General features: G+C 39.9%; 2 protein-coding genes and 1 long non-coding RNA gene across 4 annotated transcripts in view; all 3 read right to left on the bottom strand.

Moving 5' to 3' along the window:
- The window catches only part of dennd2b (DENN domain containing 2B), a 56,651-nt gene extending 48,771 nt beyond the window's left edge, over positions 1–7,880 (bottom strand). The window contains exon 1 of one of the 2 annotated variants that reach the window (XM_085454499.1): positions 7,821–7,880. The gene's annotated coding sequence lies outside the window, so the exon portion shown is untranslated. Of the gene's footprint in view, positions 1–2,974; positions 3,237–7,820 lie in introns of those variants that run through there. The other variant, XM_085454491.1, reaches the window with a different exon arrangement.
- A 1,621-nt stretch (positions 7,881–9,501) lies between these two features.
- tmem9b (TMEM9 domain family, member B) lies at positions 9,502–15,703 on the bottom strand. Its single transcript, XM_085454478.1, has 5 exons — positions 15,438–15,703; positions 13,840–13,931; positions 13,628–13,736; positions 13,195–13,329; positions 9,502–10,647 (listed from the first exon to the last, which is right to left on the bottom strand). The coding sequence occupies exons 1-5, from the start codon at positions 15,507–15,509 to the stop codon at positions 10,492–10,494; spliced, it is 564 nt and encodes a 187-aa protein (XP_085310604.1). The 5' UTR covers positions 15,510–15,703; the 3' UTR covers positions 9,502–10,491.
- Positions 15,704–15,997: 294 nt separating this feature from the next.
- LOC146718716 (uncharacterized) lies at positions 15,998–17,309 on the bottom strand. Its single transcript, XR_014918799.1, has 3 exons — positions 17,247–17,309; positions 16,918–17,009; positions 15,998–16,229 (listed from the first exon to the last, which is right to left on the bottom strand). It is a non-coding gene; the product is annotated as an uncharacterized LOC146718716 (long non-coding RNA).
- Positions 17,310–17,372: the final 63 nt, after the last annotated feature.

The raw sequence follows: 17,372 nt of genomic DNA, 5'->3' as shown, positions 1-17,372 counted from the left end.
TGAGTATCAACAGGTTGTGACAAGTGTTTAAGAAATGAAAACACAGCTGAGAGTGTGTGTACTCCAGACATCCAACCCGAGCGCTGCTCGTATCTCAGCACGCAACTATACATGACAAATGTAGCCCCTCGAATAAATATAGTCAGGACGTCTTACGGCATGATAACGTCTACATGATGATGTTTTGTTACCCTGACATGGCATGCAAAATCCTATTAAAACATTACGACCCATTAACTATACAGCCCAGGGGGGCGCTTATAAACGGTTACATATAGAGGTTAAGTTACACAGTAGCTTGAGGCTTAATTTTTACTTCACATGAAATAGCTTGAAAAATATTTTGGATTTTTATTAAAAGACAAACAGAAAAAGGCTGTAACCAAAGTCTTTCTAAAGCTTTGTGGAAATCCTGCACTTGTCATCTTTAATGAGAAAAAAGAAAAAAGCACTATTGAACCAGAGGCACTGTGAGTGGGTGAGAGGAAGTGTAGTCGTGTTGGCACTGCAGCTGGAGAGAGCTTGAGAAACTTCCTAGTAAACCTTAAGACACACCAGTCGTAGATTTCTTTTGGTAAATGCAAAAGGGATTAAGCTTAAGGCAGTTTTACACTGTGCAATTCTGGGCAGCCCCAGAGGAAAGACGACTAATATAAATGAATCACGATGGCATCTTTGGTTTGGCACATGGAACGGTGAGTGTCACTACGTTACGCTGTAAAAGAGGTCTATAGCTGGCAGCTCTGAAGGTCTTGCAATCAGTGTTAGCCAGACAAATTTTTGACAACAGAACTGCTGCTGTGACTGTAGTCTACTAACAAAGCACCATGAATAGAGCATCATATGAGGTACTGATCAACCTAACACCAGCGCTTGTGAAAACCAGAACACCAGTGATCCATCACAATTCACGGGTTATTGTCCAGTACAGAAAGAAAGTGATATGTTTTGCTTTACTTCATGAGCTAATGAGAGGTCAGGCAGGCTCTCAAACACTCATATCAAGGATAGAAGGTGGAAGTAAAATGTACTAAAGTAAAACACTGGGATGCCAATAAATCTAGTTTGTATGTTGAGGCCGCAGCATGGTGACAAACAGTATGACTAAGAGTGTGCCTTAGACCTAAATCAGTGGGTAATACTGTATGCCTGAAAGTTAATATTAAGTCAGCATAGCATGACCTTCAATGAACTAAAATCCCACGGCGGAAAGCAAGGTTAATATAGTTTCTTAGCTGAGCGACAGCAGATCGATGAGATCAGTGTTTATAATCCTAGAAAGAAACACACACCTTATTGTTCTGTGCTCTCTCCACAGGTGTGACATCTGCTGTGTTTTTAAGCCACGTGAATGTGAGAGCTGAATTGGTTAAAACAGTCACAGGCGAGCCAAAGGCACCGGCATCATATGTCTCCTTTCTGCGTAGATATAGTCACATAAGATTAAATGCTTTCATGAAAGGCAATGAAAAGCTTGCTTTCAAAAGAAGCTTTGTGACTTCTGTGGCTGTTTGAGGGAAGCTAAGGGAGATGGTCTTGTGATCTGCAGATTTATGACTAGGAAATCTGTCAAAACCGCATGTTGGAGAAATACACCCCCCAGATCTGAAGAAATGTGGTTGAGGATCGCTTTAGCATGACGGTGAGGAAAACTACAACCTCAGACCCTCACGATTCTCAGTAAATCCCAATGAACCTATCTTGAAGACAAAAACAACTCTTGATTGTGATGTTGAGTGAACAACGGCCCGTTTAGGCTAGACGTACTCCTGTTAGAGTGAATGGAGAACAGAGAAGAACTTCCTCAAAAGCTTTGTGTTGACAGTCCCATCCAGTGAGAGGGGAAGGTCATTGTTTGATCTGCACAATGGAAAGGCTTTTTTAAGGGAGGAAAAAGAAAGCTTAAAGAAAACCGCTCACAGCCATAGGGTTTGCATTATGGTGAGTGAGATAAGATCATAAGGATTTAGGCTGTAATCTGTTAAGAAAACTCATATTCAGGAACCAAAACATTCAAGAAAGACAGCCACACAGCTCTCCATACTTAACCTACACAAACCTCAGTGTAGTGAAAACACTCTTTTCCCAGCGTTGTTCTAAAAAAAAAAAAAGGTGCTTTTAGAAGTTTAAATTGCCTGAAACAATTGTGATACATGGGCCAGATTTTCCCCCTTTATCCAAGTAAGTAAATGCACATGTTTCAGAGAATCACAAAAAAATAAATAAATAAACCAACCCTGGACCTGCATCTGCGCCAAAGCCAGGTCAGAAGAAGTTAAATTAAAGGCTCCAAACTAAGAAGTAGAGCTGAAAACACGTACATGATCATTTTAACCCACAGAGGTGTGATTAATGATACTTTTTAAGGACTGCTACATCACACGAAATGCAAATGATCTCCAAATGTGTGGCGCAAAAAGCGTTAACAGATAAAACTGCACATGCACAAGAGTGTAAAGGTTAAAATACGCAGAATGCATGTTTTAAAAAGTATTTGGGTTTTTACCCTTCCCTGGCCAAAACAACAGAAGTCACCCCCCTCACCATAAGCCTGAACTCCAGCAGGAAAAAGGACACAGGGTGCTCAGTTCAGAGTCGTGTGATCTGGAGTCTTGTGCTGTTTTCTTACTTATCTGCTGGTTTGACTTTAGGGATGTTTGACCGATAATAACTAATTACAAAGCCCGCAGAGTTACTGCCTGCATCCGCTGGGACATTTTTCTTCATTCAAAGGGTCAGCTGTCGGGGGGGTGAAAGCAAAGCAGTCTGCCGACGACTGCACTTCATCGTTCAGCATGCCATTGACCAAATATGGTCACATGGAGACACTTTAACGCACCTTGCAACTTTTTAAAAAGTTATTTTCCACCCCTGCTTTGTCCCACTAGCTGCTTTGTGACAAATTAAACTTCCTGCCGTAGCTCGTCGGGAAATTTTTGTTTGTTTAAAAAAAAAAAAAGCAGACGGCTTTTACCTCCGAGTTTCCCCTCACATCCATGGCTGCTGGTATTTTGAGATTATAATCCCTTTGCGACGCACAGATCCCGTTCGTCTACACGGTGAAAAACTTTGGCTGGCTCTGCCGGATACCTGCCCTTCTCAATAAACTGCGACTCATGTCTTTCCAACTAAAACCGACCAGAAAAAAAGAAAAGGAGGAAAAAAGGAAAAAAGCCCTCCTGCCTCCCCTCTCCTTTCTCTCACAGACTGCTGCAGAGTACAGAGGCTGGGCTTGTTACCTTGGAAACGGGTTGTTTGCCCCCCACTTTTGCCGGGATTTGCCCCCCCCCCCTCCGCCTCCCTTCCTTCTGCCCCTTTGCCCTCCTCCCCTCCCCACCCAGGCATTCAAGCCTCTGGCCTCTTGTTTATTGTCAGGACGAGTTGAGGAGCGTGGATGAATATTCAGGAGCCGAGGGCTGCTGATGGGACGAATCCGCGCTGCCAGAGCTGGCTGCTGGGCATTGTCATGCTGAAAAATGCTCCACAGCACACACAAAGATGCCATTCATATGTCCAAAGTGAATGGGAAACACTGACCGAGTGTTGCCCACATGTGCAAATGCATGTTGGCCGTATAATAGCGTTTCATTAATGATAGGAAAAGATCCCTTATGACATGTTCACCATTAAAGTGCGTACACACATGAAGACTCCTCATGTTATTCATTTGTCCTCCAGCAGCTTCACCAGAGTGCATTCAAAGTCAGTCAAACACGTTATTTTTAAGGCACCTTTTCTAACTTTTAGCTCAAAATGCTTCGTGATGACTCAAAGCACAATCTGGTTCTTACAGGTCCTGTTTAATAAAAACTGCCAAGCGTCTGTTCCTCAAACTAGAGACTCCAGCGGTGTCCTCTAAAGCCAGCTGTGCACCAGGACTGTGCTGTTCCCTGAAGGGAGAGTACACCCCAGGGTGGAGGAAACGATGTGCAAGAAATGAGACTTGGAACAAAAATCATCTCTTTTTAGTCACCTTCACATTAAAAGGAAATGCACAGATCCACCCATCTTGTTCTTCAGCTTATCAAATTCTGAGTTGCAGGAGGCCCTGGAGCCTATCCCGGCCGCCGTAGGGCGAGATGCAGGATGTGCACCCTGGATAACCAGTCTACCACAAAGAGACAGACAACTACTCACACTTACAGCTACAGCCAACTTAGAATCACCAGTTAACCTAACTCCATGCGTGACTTTGGACTGTTAAAGGAAACTGGAGTAGCTGTTCCCATGGGAACATCACACAGAAAGGCCCCCAGACTGGACTCTGGTCTGGGACCTTCTCACCATCGTGTCAATCCTTCAGACACTCAACTAACCAAAGTTACTGCTTCTATTAATCAGAACAACAGTTTTTAGTTACAGTAACATGATAAATTCAACTTTTAAGTTAATGAGCTTTATTTATTGAGTAGCACCATATGCAGAACAGTTACAGTTTACTAAAATTTGGGTGTTTTTTCAACCCTACGCAGACCTATAAAAAAATCATCAGATTTGTGATGACTGATTCTATTAATCATCCATCTCTGACCACCTCATGATGAAAACAACTGTGCTTTTCTAAAGAAAACCCCCATTCAGAATACCTATTGCAAGTGAAGTAAGAGTATGGCGTGATATCACTTTGTAATGTTCACTTAAAAGCAAAAAAGATGACTAAGAATCCCTGAAAATCTGTTTTATTCCTGACCTCTACCTTTAACCTTGTTGCACAGATACGCAGGTGCACTCCAAGATCCCATGTCATCACTTGTGGGTGTGGTTCCAGGTGTAACAGAGGAGAGACCTGGCAGGAGACACCAAATCAGACTCACGGGTGATGCTTTAAGCCTAAGGGCAGGGATTTATTTTTTTTTAAAGCCAGGTGTTACATCAGTAAAAGTTACATCAGTCATTTATAAACAAGAGAAAGACACACTCATTTCAGCCTGTAGTGCGGTGTTATGGTGAGGTCTCGCATCCAATTAAAAAAGGTTTGCACTGGACACAAATAAAGGAATTTCTAATATATGTTTTGTTCTTTTGGCAGAAGTTGATGGAAGTTCAGAGAAAACCGTTTCCAACTATTTCACAAGAGAGTTCCCTTTGTCATCCATGGTTATCTGTCTGTACATTTCTGCCCCAAACACTGAAGGAGCACCCATAAACATTCTCCTTTCAGTCTCTTGGGGTGTCTTATCATCCCACAAGCCTGGGAAGAGAGAGGAAGTCACAAAACTCAGACATCCGTGATCGCGGTTCATTACATGAAGTCAGCAGGAAGCCTACAGATCAGTGACTGTGCAGCTTTTCTTACAGAGACCCCGTCAAATCCTTTCAAGGTCTCATAAAGATCGTCCTTCCTGAAAACACTTCAAATCCGCACATTTTCAGCACAAAAGACTTAGGCACTAACAGCTTTTTGTGGGATTTTTTTTTTTTATTTTCACCACAACATAATGTGGAATTCATTGTTCCACTGATCACAGTGGCATCTGGACTTCTCATTAAAAGCCACATCCTCTTCTCACAGGACACGGGAGCATCAAAGCACAGACTCACGAGCATACATGAAATTTTACCAGACAGGAAAGGAATCCCAATTAAGACAGATTTCTAAAACTTTATGTGAATCCCTTCAACCTCAGTTTCGGGACTAACCACAGAGCTCTGACAGCAGACATCGTATTCATTCGTTACACACCTCCTGGAGCTGCACTCATGAGGGAATAAGCAGTAATCTCATCCAACATGAACAACAGATACGATTACGCCTCATCTCTGTGAGACTTTGGCCACTGACACGCCAGAGAGAAAATCATTACTAAGCCTTTCTTTTTCCTTCCTGAAGTTTCAATGAGAAGAGAGGACAAGAAGTCAAAGTCACAGCACAATTATCCCCTAAATAGTGTAATAAACACCATATTGAGTTTCAGAAAAGGACCCAAGGCAGCTCTTTAACTTCCCGATTAAGTTGACGTGTCTTTTCAACACCCTGAGATGCAGCCTGACAGCACAGAGGGAGAAGATGCAACTTGTCGAGTTGACACAGCCTCTTCACTTCGAAAGAAGTGAAGAAATGGGCTGGAAGTGTCTCTTTTAACTGTATCTGACATCACTCTCAAGAGACTCTCACTTACTTTTCTTTGTATTCGCACATGTTTGAATGCAAAAAAGGCCAAATGGTACTGTGGCTGTTAGGATCAGTCCATCGTTCACCTTAGAAAAGCTAGGTAGTATCAGCCACCTTGAGGGTTACAGTAAATAACAGTTATCAGCTGGTTCTGTGTTATAGAAGACCCTTTAAGAAAGGGGTGTCAAACATGAGGTTTGGGGGCAAGAATTGGCCCAGGAAAAACTGTAATCCGGCCCACTGAGTGGTTTTGGAAAATATGAAAGAGGGCATAAATATTTTTTCTTTTAACTGTATTTTTAAAGGTTTTATTTCTGAAAGACATCCCCCACAGCCATTCGCCCTTTAATAAGTAGTTAAGACACATTTAAACAATTAAATGACAGAAAAGTTGCTGTTTACTGTCTACTATAGAAATTTCAGTTGAAAACAAAATTCATCAATCAACAAAAACTACAAGACAATCTGGGCAGTGTCTTAGTAATTGTCTTAATTTTATACATTGATCATGTAGAAATGCACTTATTTATTTTATTTTTATTTTATATCAAGATATCACAGGGATTAAATGCTTAGTTAAACACCTGGTGTCGGTGTAAAGGTCTCAGCACAAGATCAAAATGGGACGCATGTAAAATGAGTTTCACATCCCTGCTTCAAGGGGAAAAGGGGGATTGCAGTCTATGAGTAACCATGATCACTCTTTGATTATCGAGGGGGGAATGTTTAACCGAAGCACAAAACTTTTCTTGTTCTCTCAGTCAAAGTAACAATAAGATGTTATTGTTTCTAAAAATGCTCTGAATAGCTGCAGCTTTCACAACATGATGTGCTGGCGGAGCAGCAAGCAGAACAGTTTAGTACAAGGACATTCCTTTATCTCATGGCATTTCAGCTTCTGACCACACAGCAGCCACAACATCAGTCCGAACTGAATCAGAAACCTTGAATGCAGCGATACGGGGTAACATTTCATATACTGAGTATGCACATATGTATATACATATAATATTTATGTTGACATAACCATCTCATTCCGAAGATCTGGCTTTCTTGTGGGTACAAAAATAGACTCTAAATAACAAAATCAGTGCATTTTAAGAAGACTTGGCTTGAGGTAACAACAGCAAAATGAATGTAAGTCAGTGTAATGTATTGTGGAGATATGGAAACATGACTGTGTGTGTGTGTGTGTGTGTGTGTGTGTGTGTGTGTGTGTGTGTGTGTGTGTGTGTGTGTGTGTGTGTGTGTGTGTGTGTATTAGTAGGGACAGGTTTGACAAATACCTGGGAAAGTCATTTAAAAAATTGAACGGGAGCTTGTTGGGGCATGAAATAAAATAAACACAGATGGATGTAAAAGCCATCGATTCTGCACTGGATCAAATTCAAAGTCTGAGGCGACCCCTGTAGGCTCGTCGATGCAAGTGCAACAGTAAAACTGAGAAGAGCTACTTTCCCACATAAACATTAAACACTGAAGTTATCATCTGACATCGATCTAAATCACTATCTGCGAACTTTTTTTTGAGTCACACACCTTAATTATATCAAAAATGACTAAGGTATCGTTCCGTTCAGCTGTTTTTCTTCACAGAAACTCTCTAAATCTGCTGCAAAAACTACAGCTTACTTTTAAAAAAGGAAAGTTTGGTTAGATTTCTATACAAAGAACATTTAAGGAGGTAAAACAAAGAAACAAAGCCTACCTGACTGTCTTTCTTGGAGCTCAGTTAGGTCACTGATCCATTCTTGCACAGAGCCCGTGTCGCTCTCTCTCTCTGTGTGTGTGTGTATGTATGTGTGCAGCTTGAAAACTGCTTCTTCTTTTTTTTACTGGGGAAAATAGTCTTCTCGGTAGAACTGCATGCAGAGAGAGAAGGGAAAAAAGGAAAAGCGGACTGCACAGGAAACGATGACGTAGCTGTATGGAAATCACTGAGTTAAATGAAAAGAAGATGGTTGGAGTTATCAAACATCTGCAATTTAACTGGTTTGAATGCTTGTATGGGACTTTTCTCTGCGAAATCCAAATTTTCATCATGACACGGTAACTTAATGGGTTACTATGTCAAGATGAGAAGTAAAAGAAGAAGAAGAAAATGCCTGTCGAGTTTTTTTTATTGACCAAGCTGAATCCCAAATTAGTATTTTTCCATTGGTAGAAAAACTGTTGCCAACACAGAGAGGACAAGTTATGAAAACAGAGATTTACTAAGCCAGAAAAGCACCAGACAAAAGAACACTTTAAAAAAAAAAAAAACGAGGTATTTAAGGCTGGATTACTAACATGTCAAAGTTTGGGAGATGTTTGTCTCCACGGTTCCCAGAAATGCATTCAAGCAGAAAGGTTTCTCCTTTTTTTTTAATCTATTGTTTTTCTTAGTTTGGTTGACTTGTGGATTTAAACGATTTAAAGTGATTGTCAGAGTTTAGAAAAATCGTATACACGCTGTCACTGAAGGGAGGCTTCCCAACTAACTTTGAGACCGGGGTGTTTCCAGGATTCTTGCCTCGTTTTTGCCACAGGAGACCAAGAACAAAGCTCGCGGAGGGGGGGGGGCTACAGGAAATCTGAATATTTAATCACAACCAAAAATCAGTGCAGAAATCTGGTGTAGAAAATCTGACATGATTCACACCCTCTTACAACATCTAAACATAATTTTGTGTTTTGAGAAGTCGGGGGCGGGGGGCTGAGCTATTATTAAGACGTTTTACTTGAGCAAAACCTGTAATCCAAATCAGGCAGCTTAATAGTGCACAAGTTGCATAACTAAAATAAAGTACCTGATGTAAACATACTCAGTCAGTTGATATAGATACATATATACATATATATATGAATAAAAACTTCTCTTGGTCCTATCCATGCTGTCATCTGATGCTGTTGGGTGTTATAAGTACCAGTGTCACAGGGTTACATGAGAATTATGCTTCCGCGTCAGCTCTGCATCAATTTATGCCATCACCAAAGCCCTAAATCAAGCTTTCCTCCAACCTCATATCTACAAACGCCCCCTCTTTGTGATGACTTGGTTACCAGTTGTATTGTTTATTAACACGTATGTTGAAATAAAAGCTAAAATGATGAGGAGCCTCATATGGTTCCTGCTTTTTTGTGGCTCTTTTGTGATTAACATGTGACAAACATGACCTGAACCCGGGCAGGATTCTGGTGTAGATACAATGATCGTCTTTGTTCTAAAGTAAGTTGGTATTTTATCTTTGTCCTGGGACCTCTGCAGCATATCAGTCAGCTCAAAAAAACAAAAACAAAAAAAACCCCAAATATATAAATCGTAATAAATGACAACAAACTAGTAGTTAAACGTGTTTTCTCAGGGCTGACCTGGGACCAATGTAACGAACAGATTACAAGTGCAAGAATCAGAAATATTACAGAACTTTATTTCAAAGTTAAAGGTACCACATATACAATAGTTAAGAACACTTTCAAATGTCTCCCAGCGATGGCAGTTCATCCACTCTGCCCATGTACTCACACAAACTATACACAAAATAAATTCTGTCACAGAAACCCTGCCTGTTAGACAACAAGGACACTGACTGTGGACGTGATGTTTGACCAAGCGTTTAAAACCCCCAAAAAACCTGCTAAACCAAAAGACGTGACGCTACATTTAGGCAGTTGGAGAGGGCACAGATTTTAAAGGGCCACTAACAGCCGATAACCAATAGCACAGCTACTGTAAGTTCATTATGACATCGAGAGGAAATCACATTGATTTCTGCAACAAGGTTCAGGGAAACTACTTGTTCAGTTACCAAAATTAACTCAGTTCATTAAAATGATTAATTTCACACCAGTTATGAGACATTAATAATCATGGTAGGAAGGAAGGATCGTAAACACATTTAGAAAAGATTTATTTATAAAACATGCATTTTTAAAGCAGGAGTATTTTACATGATTTTTTTTTTCCCTTTTTGCTCCCATGGTGAGAGCAGTGATCGTGTTTGTTTTAGGGTGGAAACTATCGACCCCGCTAAATGCCAACAAGGTAACAGCCAGTTATGACCAACATCTGGATGTTTTGTTCAGAAATCAAGTGTAATCAGACTTCTTTGGACTAAGAGGACTCTTAGCTCAGATTCATTAGTCAAAGAATAAATTGTGTTTTAGGTCTGTGTATTTAAACTGTGCAAGAAATTAATTCAGAGTAACCTCGTGTGTTGCCTGCAGACTAAACCAGAGCCGGGAATGATTTCTTACCTATGTCCACCTCTGATGCACCACACACGTTTAGATTTGATTCAGAAATGAGAGAAACGAAGCGATATAATTGGAGGGCGTCTGTCACAGTGTTTTTCTGTTATTGTTGTTTTTTTGCTCCACCATTTACTTAATCACGGTTTTTAACTGAGAACAACATGGCGGTCAAACACAGATTTCCTCTGTTCCTGGACCTGCCTCCTCCAGCGCTGCTGGGCATGCTCCACTTTGTTCAGGACGTTGGATCGAGAGTGTGACCGGGACAGCACGTTGTGAGCGTTGGCGAACGGCTGCTGGTCCTGAAAGCAAAGTTAACACAGTGAGATTAAAAAGTCTGATGTACGTCAAACACGAGCGTCTCGGTAGTTCTTTTTAAGACTCAAATGTACATTTTAATGACCGTCTTGAAAACAACAACAACTAATAAAAACAACAGTTAACACACATGTAGATGTCCTCTGTTCTGTTTGGGATGTGTATGTATGCTGACAGCTGCTCAAGCCGGGTTAGCAGTGAGAATCATTTAAATTAACAAAAGCCTAGTCTCCGGTGGAGTGTTGTTATAGCTTTGTATTTTCTAGTTTCCTTTCACATTTACTTTATTTTGATTGTTTTTAATTCAGTTTGGTTTCTGTTGGTGTCCAGAGTGGATTTTCTGATTTCAGTTTTGGTTTTTATTGTTTGAAAATGTTTAGTTTTATAAGTTTCACTGCTAGTTTAAGGCTTTTAAATTGTTGCATGGCGGCAATGTGTCAGAGGCAAGATTTAGAAAATCAGTACAAGTAAAACAAAACTTTTGGAAAGAAGTTAATTAACAGTCTTGTAAGACACCATGAGTCCCAATAAACATGTCCATAAACGCCTCATAAGGCAAGTTGTAATGAAATTTTACTAAACTAACAAACACTAAAACTAAACCCTAAAACTTTATAATTTACTAAAACTTTATTTTAGTTTTCAGAGTTCACAAAATCTTTTTTTCTTTTAAAAAGTCTAGTGTAGTTAGCTAAAATGTATCCAGATGTTAGTTTAGTTTTAGTCAACTATAATAATCTTCTTTACTGGATATTATTTAAGTAAAAAATGGCTATGGGATTATGTTGTGAGGATGGGAAAGGGAAAGCCCTGTCTGACTAAAAGCAAGAGCTTTAGTCAGACAGTCTCTCTGTATCGAGCACTAAACATTACAAGCCCACCATTTCCTCTATAATTAATGTTGCAGGAGTCCTTCCGCTTTTATTGGTTTTGCTTGCAAATTTTTTTTTTCTTCATCTAATTCATGTTAGAGCACAGGAGAAACATGTGGTCTGAATTTTGACTACAAGCTTTGGGATAAACAAGACAACGCAGCACCTCAGCTGTTTGTTGTCAGCTTATTCACCAGAAAAACAATATACTGACAAATCTTAAACTTTTAGTGGCAGCATTAGCTTTTTGTACAGTATAAGACAAACACCACAATTCTTCTTGCCTAAACTTTGCCAGTGAAACACAGTGAGACTGCTTTGCACCCACCTCCCACAGTCAAAGGTAGTCACTGCTTTTTTCTCTAAACAGTCTTTCAGACTGGAAATTAAATTAAAACAACCAAACTGTCTGCTCTTACGAAGAAATTTGAGCATTTTCACAGTGCCTTTTTATTAAATAATTAAAAAGAGAAAACAGCAAGAAGTCAGGAATCTACTGAACTGTTTCCTTTTTGTTTCTTTCTCCTACTTGATACTGCATATGAGTGTGTTCTGGCTTTTAAAAAGTACAGATTAATGAAAACACAAACTCAGGCTGATTGTTCACTGTGCAGCAAGCGAGCAGCATGAACAAATGTAATAAACAGACCAATGTTTGACTTTGAAAACTGACACGTTAAAGTGGGAATCCTTTCAGTCATGTCAATTAGGTGACACCTGGTGGCATCAGACAATGTTTGAGCTCACAGATTTTGATGGTGAGGACGACTAAAACCAAAATATCTTTATCTTATTTAAAAATAACAACATAATCAGCCTGTTTCCATCAATTTGTGAATAACTCTGATCTGATTTTATGTCTCCTGTGGTATCAGTTGGTAAACAGCTGGGAATATTGACAGGAGTTGGTCATCTCTCTGAGGAATTCGTTTCCTTCCTGCCGAGTGAAGCTCTTCGTTCATTTTAATCGTTTCCACAGTGGAAAAAATGCAGAAAATGAGCATCAGCTCGTCCTGATGAACGATAGCAGTAAGTGCTAAGCTTACTGACCCATACACTGCATTTCCTGTGAGTATGTTACAGTAAGGGTCAACTCATATTTCACAAATTAAATTATTTTCACGTGAATCTGCAGCAGCAGGAAACCTAAAGCTTCACCACTACTTTTTCACATCACAGGTTGTGTTCTCACCCACTGCACCACAACCACACTTCCTGTCCCAGATCTTTGTCATGCCCATGTTCTTATAAATAATCACGATTTCACCATCAGTAATGTAGCAGCTGTCATCAGCTTTCTTTTAACTATGTTGTGAACAGAAGGTAGTTACAGCTTGTTTTAGATCCTCCCTGCTCCCGTGTTTGCCTGCGATTGTAGTAACTACCGTGTTCTCCAGTCTTTGCTTGAAACATGCGATCAGATTCACTTGAGGCATTTTCAGCACAGCACAGCACCAAAAAAGGGTTTGAAAATTAACAGAGGCACTTGTAAACTTTTAAAGTTTACCTACAAAGGATGACTCCCATGTGACATTTCGGCCAATGGGTCCACATAAAAATCCTCATAAAAGGAGCAGAAGAGTGGCGCAGCAGCAGTGAAAAGAAACTATACAACAATGCTCTCAGGTGGAGTGCTGTAAAATTAAAGGGACCACATACCCCAACATCATCGTCGCTCTGTATAAGCTGCGAGTGCCCAAACAGGCGCCTCTTCAACATGGGCTCCAGGAGAGTCAGGTAGACCATGTAGAGCAGCAGCAGACCCAAAATGGACAGGTACATTATGATGGTAAACTGAAAATAAGAAACAATTACTGTGGGATTGCTCGTTTCCTGGTTTAGAAGGAAAAAAAAAAAGTCACTGAAACAATCAGATGTCCTCTAAGCTGAACAATAATCCATTAAGTCACACACAGCATGAGTCACATGATAGGCTGGCTGTTTTTCATTTTTGCATTTTGCTTTAGACAAAAGAGAGGCGTCACAATAAAAGTACAATAAGACTATAAAACTAAAACTCAATCATTAGATACAGCCCTGCGTCACAGCAAAGAAAAAACAACCACGACTCTTTGATCTAACTTGAATTTACCTTAATGGTCCCCGAGCTCCTCTCTTCATATTTACACTCACAGCGTAAACAGTACGCCTCCACATCTTTCCCGTCCACTGGCATGGGATCAACCACGTGGAGACAGTTGCTGACGAAACATTAAAATTAACAAGCTTTCAGCTTTTCAGCTAAACAGACCAAGGACAACTTGCATCATTGAGAGAAACACAGCGACGGATTTGTTAGCATACCAGTCCTTAAGAGAGACATTTTGTTTGTAGATTTGACCCTCGACTTCTCGGTACGGCGGACAGATGCATTTACAGCGGATGTCCTCTGAATTCTGCAACAGAGACGGCAAATGTTCATTTTTTTGTTTGTCAAACACATTTGCACAATATATGGTACACAAAAGCCTACACATTTCATTAGTATGCAATTATGCAATTAATTCATTATTATGCAAATCATAATAATCGGGCAGGGATAGCTCAGTAGGTAGAGTGGTGGCCCCATGATCGGAAGGTCGGGGGTTCGACTCCACTGAACGGCTACCCTGAGGTACCCCTGAGCAAGGTACCGTCCCTACACACTGGTCCCCGGGCGCTGCACTGGTGGCTGCCCACTGCTTCACTGGGTGAATAGGTTAAATGCAGAGGAACTATTTCCCTATGGGGACTAACTAAACACTTTACACTTTACATCATCCCAAAATAAACTTAGAGGATATTTAAGCCCAATATTTATATTTGTTCATTTAATAATCTGACATTCTGATATATCGGATGATTTCCTTTTCTTTCAGACAAAGAAAACATAAACAGATTCATTAACATTTTTTCGTGTGGTTATTAATTTACTCGTTTACATTCTGCCCAGCTCTGCTCAGATTAGCTGATTGTTGTGTTTGTGCCGTTTCAATCAGTGTTGCCAACAGGGAAGATGTTTAGTGCCCTCTGATGGACAGACTATACAACATCAACACCCATAACATGGCAGAAGGATGTTGCTTGTCTCTTTTTAATTTTTTTAATTTTCATTTAATAACAGCTTCTATCAGCCATCAAATTAGTAAAACCAGGAGTGTGTTTGTTAGGATTGATCTGTTAATGAAAAGTAAATCTGAGTAAATGATGACTGAGTGGACGATGCTGAATAAAATGCCGCGATGCTGTTTTTAAGATAGATGGATTCAAATGGAGAGCCTGCATTGAAGCAATTAAACTCTGGGGTGAACAAACTCAGGCAGCTGAACTCTGGCTTTCTCGAACTTAAAACTCAAGAGTTGCCCGTGTGAGAGGTAATCAACTTGGACTTTATGGTCAGACACAGTTTGTTGAACCTGCTTACTCAACCATAACACTGATTATTATAGTTATGTCGATACAGGTTACAGATGTCACACGCATTCAGTACAGTCACGTGACAATACCTGCATCTTTGGTTTTTACTCACTTTTTTTTTTTAGATGGAGTGTCATTATTTTATTTAGATACTTAACTCCTTCACTTTTCTCTATTTAACTGTGCTCCTACTTTACTGACCCCTTTCGTCCTGTCGTAATGTATTTTATCCAGCTTTATGTTTAATGTTTTGGCCGCTGTTAACACAGGAACTTGCCAACTTCGGGATAAATAGCCTCTTTTTTCTGTTCTACATCCTCACCATCAAGCAGCAAACATAGCAGCCACATTCGCGCATTAGTTAACTTTTCTGACATCCAACTGTCAAACCCACAGCGACAAGTCATCGTTTAGAGGAGATTGAAAGAAAAAGGCATTTCATTTCATCCAGCCATCATCACCATTTCCTCCACATAACTAGCTAAGTCTGCTAACGTCAGCCTTACCTTCGCTGTCACTTGGCTCAGCAGCACAAAACAAGCCAGGAGGAGAGCCTCGAGAAAAAACACCCACTTCATGTTTACAGGAGTGCAGCTCGTTAACAACACAGGTCCAAATGTTTCCACGAACAGCTCCAGCAGTGTGAAGCAAACCCTAACAACTGACAAGATTAGCCATCAAGCTAACTAAACAGCAACAATCGTCAGCTTCCTAGCAGCTGACTTGTAATTTCCGGAAATGGCGGTTGTCTTCCGCACACAGTACTGAGCGGGCTGTGCTTGGTTAAAGACATAATAAACGATGTCCGGCGGGCGGGACATTTCAGATAATGCCAAATAGCTGCTTGTTTGTCGCCCATCAAAGGTTGTTCGAAATATTATCCAACATTTAAACCAGTTACTTTCAATTAATTGGGTTATATTTCTACAAAAACAAACAAACAAACAAAAAAAAAACAATAAAAGTAAACTGAACTGCTAAGGACGTGAACAGAGGCGGAGCCAGACATTTGAAACACCCGGGGGCTTAGCCCTAAAGGGTAGTATGCATGTGGGATTTTTTATATAATTATTTAGCCTTGTTGTGCAAACAAGCCTGCATAACTTAATAAATGTAGAATTTGAAAAATAGTAAACCTAAAAAGAAACACTAGGTACGAGATACATGAGTACCTATGATACAGTGATACTTTTGGTAAACAACCATTTGACTAACATGTGTCTCACCTGCTCTTGTTCCATCTCTGTTCTGTCCTCATTCTGCATCTCCCTCTCTGTTCCTCTCTCTCCCTCTTTGTGCTGACAATCATCAAATATACAGTTGAAACCAGATATTTACACACACTCTTCAGATCAAAACACAAACACTTTTTTTAATTGTAACAGACAAATCAGACTAAATGTTTATTTTTTTAGATTGATAAATATAAAAAACATATTTGTTAACTTTAAGAGTAAAGAGAGAAACTATCTGTATTTCTTAATTGTAAATGGCACCAAATTGTATTCAAACTTGAGCCACACTTATGGAGCTCCACAGTTCTTTTTCTGGTGTTTTGGTTGACATCTCTGGATTTTCCCATTTCAAAGAAACAGGCTCTGTGTTTTGGCTTATATGCATCCACAGCTGTGCCACCAATTTACTCACATGGACTCTACTAACCTATCAGAAGCTTCTTCAGCTCAGAATGGAATGTCTGGAGTTTTCTTATTAATTAACAATAAACTTAGTATATATGTAATCCTAAATTTGATGAAAGTGATAAAAAAATAGACAGCTCTGTCTCTCTTTATTCTGACATTTAACTAATTCAAAAGGTTACTCTAAATTGACGTTGTACAGTAAAAAAAATGTTCTTGTGTTTTCCATAAAGTGTATGTAAATATCTGGTTTCAACTGTGAATATACTGCTGTGTATTGAAATTCCTCTTGTTTTGCATAGAAATATACTGAACAACATACAAAGCATAATATATAAAATACTACCAGAGTTTTTTCTTTGAAAGAAGCTCCTTATGTCCATTCTTGTATATCAGTACATTACTGAATCCGATTTATTTAGCCATGGAGGGTAACAACTGAAAATATGAAATAGACACACATGTAAGCTAAGACTCTCTAAAGAAACAGCATTGTTGTTGTTCGGCTTTTCATTTCGCCATTTGTTGATTCACTTGAAGAGAAAGTAACGTAATATGGGTCAATTGACCCATATTATGTTACTTTCTCTTCAAGTGATCAGTTTGATATCAATCTTTCGTGATGCACCGTCATATTTACATTATTTGTACAGTACGAATGATTTGCTTTGGTACCTGGTTATACTTCAGTTCTCTGTCTGCCTAGCTCCGTTTCTCCAACAGCGCACTCGTAGGCAGCAGCTGCCCCGCCCCGCTTAGTGCCTGAGCTCGGATCATACCAATATTAGGGGGGATTTATGC

The sequence above is a fragment of the Copadichromis virginalis genome, linkage group LG1, assembly GCF_057382275.1.
Source record: "Copadichromis virginalis isolate Kocher_CV1m ecotype Utaka linkage group LG1, C_Virginalis_male_GT1.1, whole genome shotgun sequence".
NCBI lineage: Eukaryota > Metazoa > Chordata > Actinopteri > Cichliformes > Cichlidae > Copadichromis > Copadichromis virginalis.
The sequence above is the reverse complement of the archived record's forward strand: the minus strand, read 5'-3'. Positions and strand labels throughout refer to the sequence as shown.

Excerpts from the sequence above, each read along its gene's own strand:
- tmem9b (XM_085454478.1), bottom strand. The coding sequence starts at position 15,509 with ATGAAGTGGGTGTTTTTTCTCGAGGCTCTCCTCCTGGCTTGTTTTGTG. Across the intron at positions 13,932-15,437 it reads TGAGCCAAGTGACAGCGAAG|AATTCAGAGGACATCCGCTG; the intron begins GTAAGGCTGACG and ends TCTCTGTTGCAG. Across the intron at positions 13,737-13,839 it reads AATGTCTCTCTTAAGGACTG|CAACTGTCTCCACGTGGTTG; the intron begins GTATGCTAACAA and ends ATGTTTCGTCAG.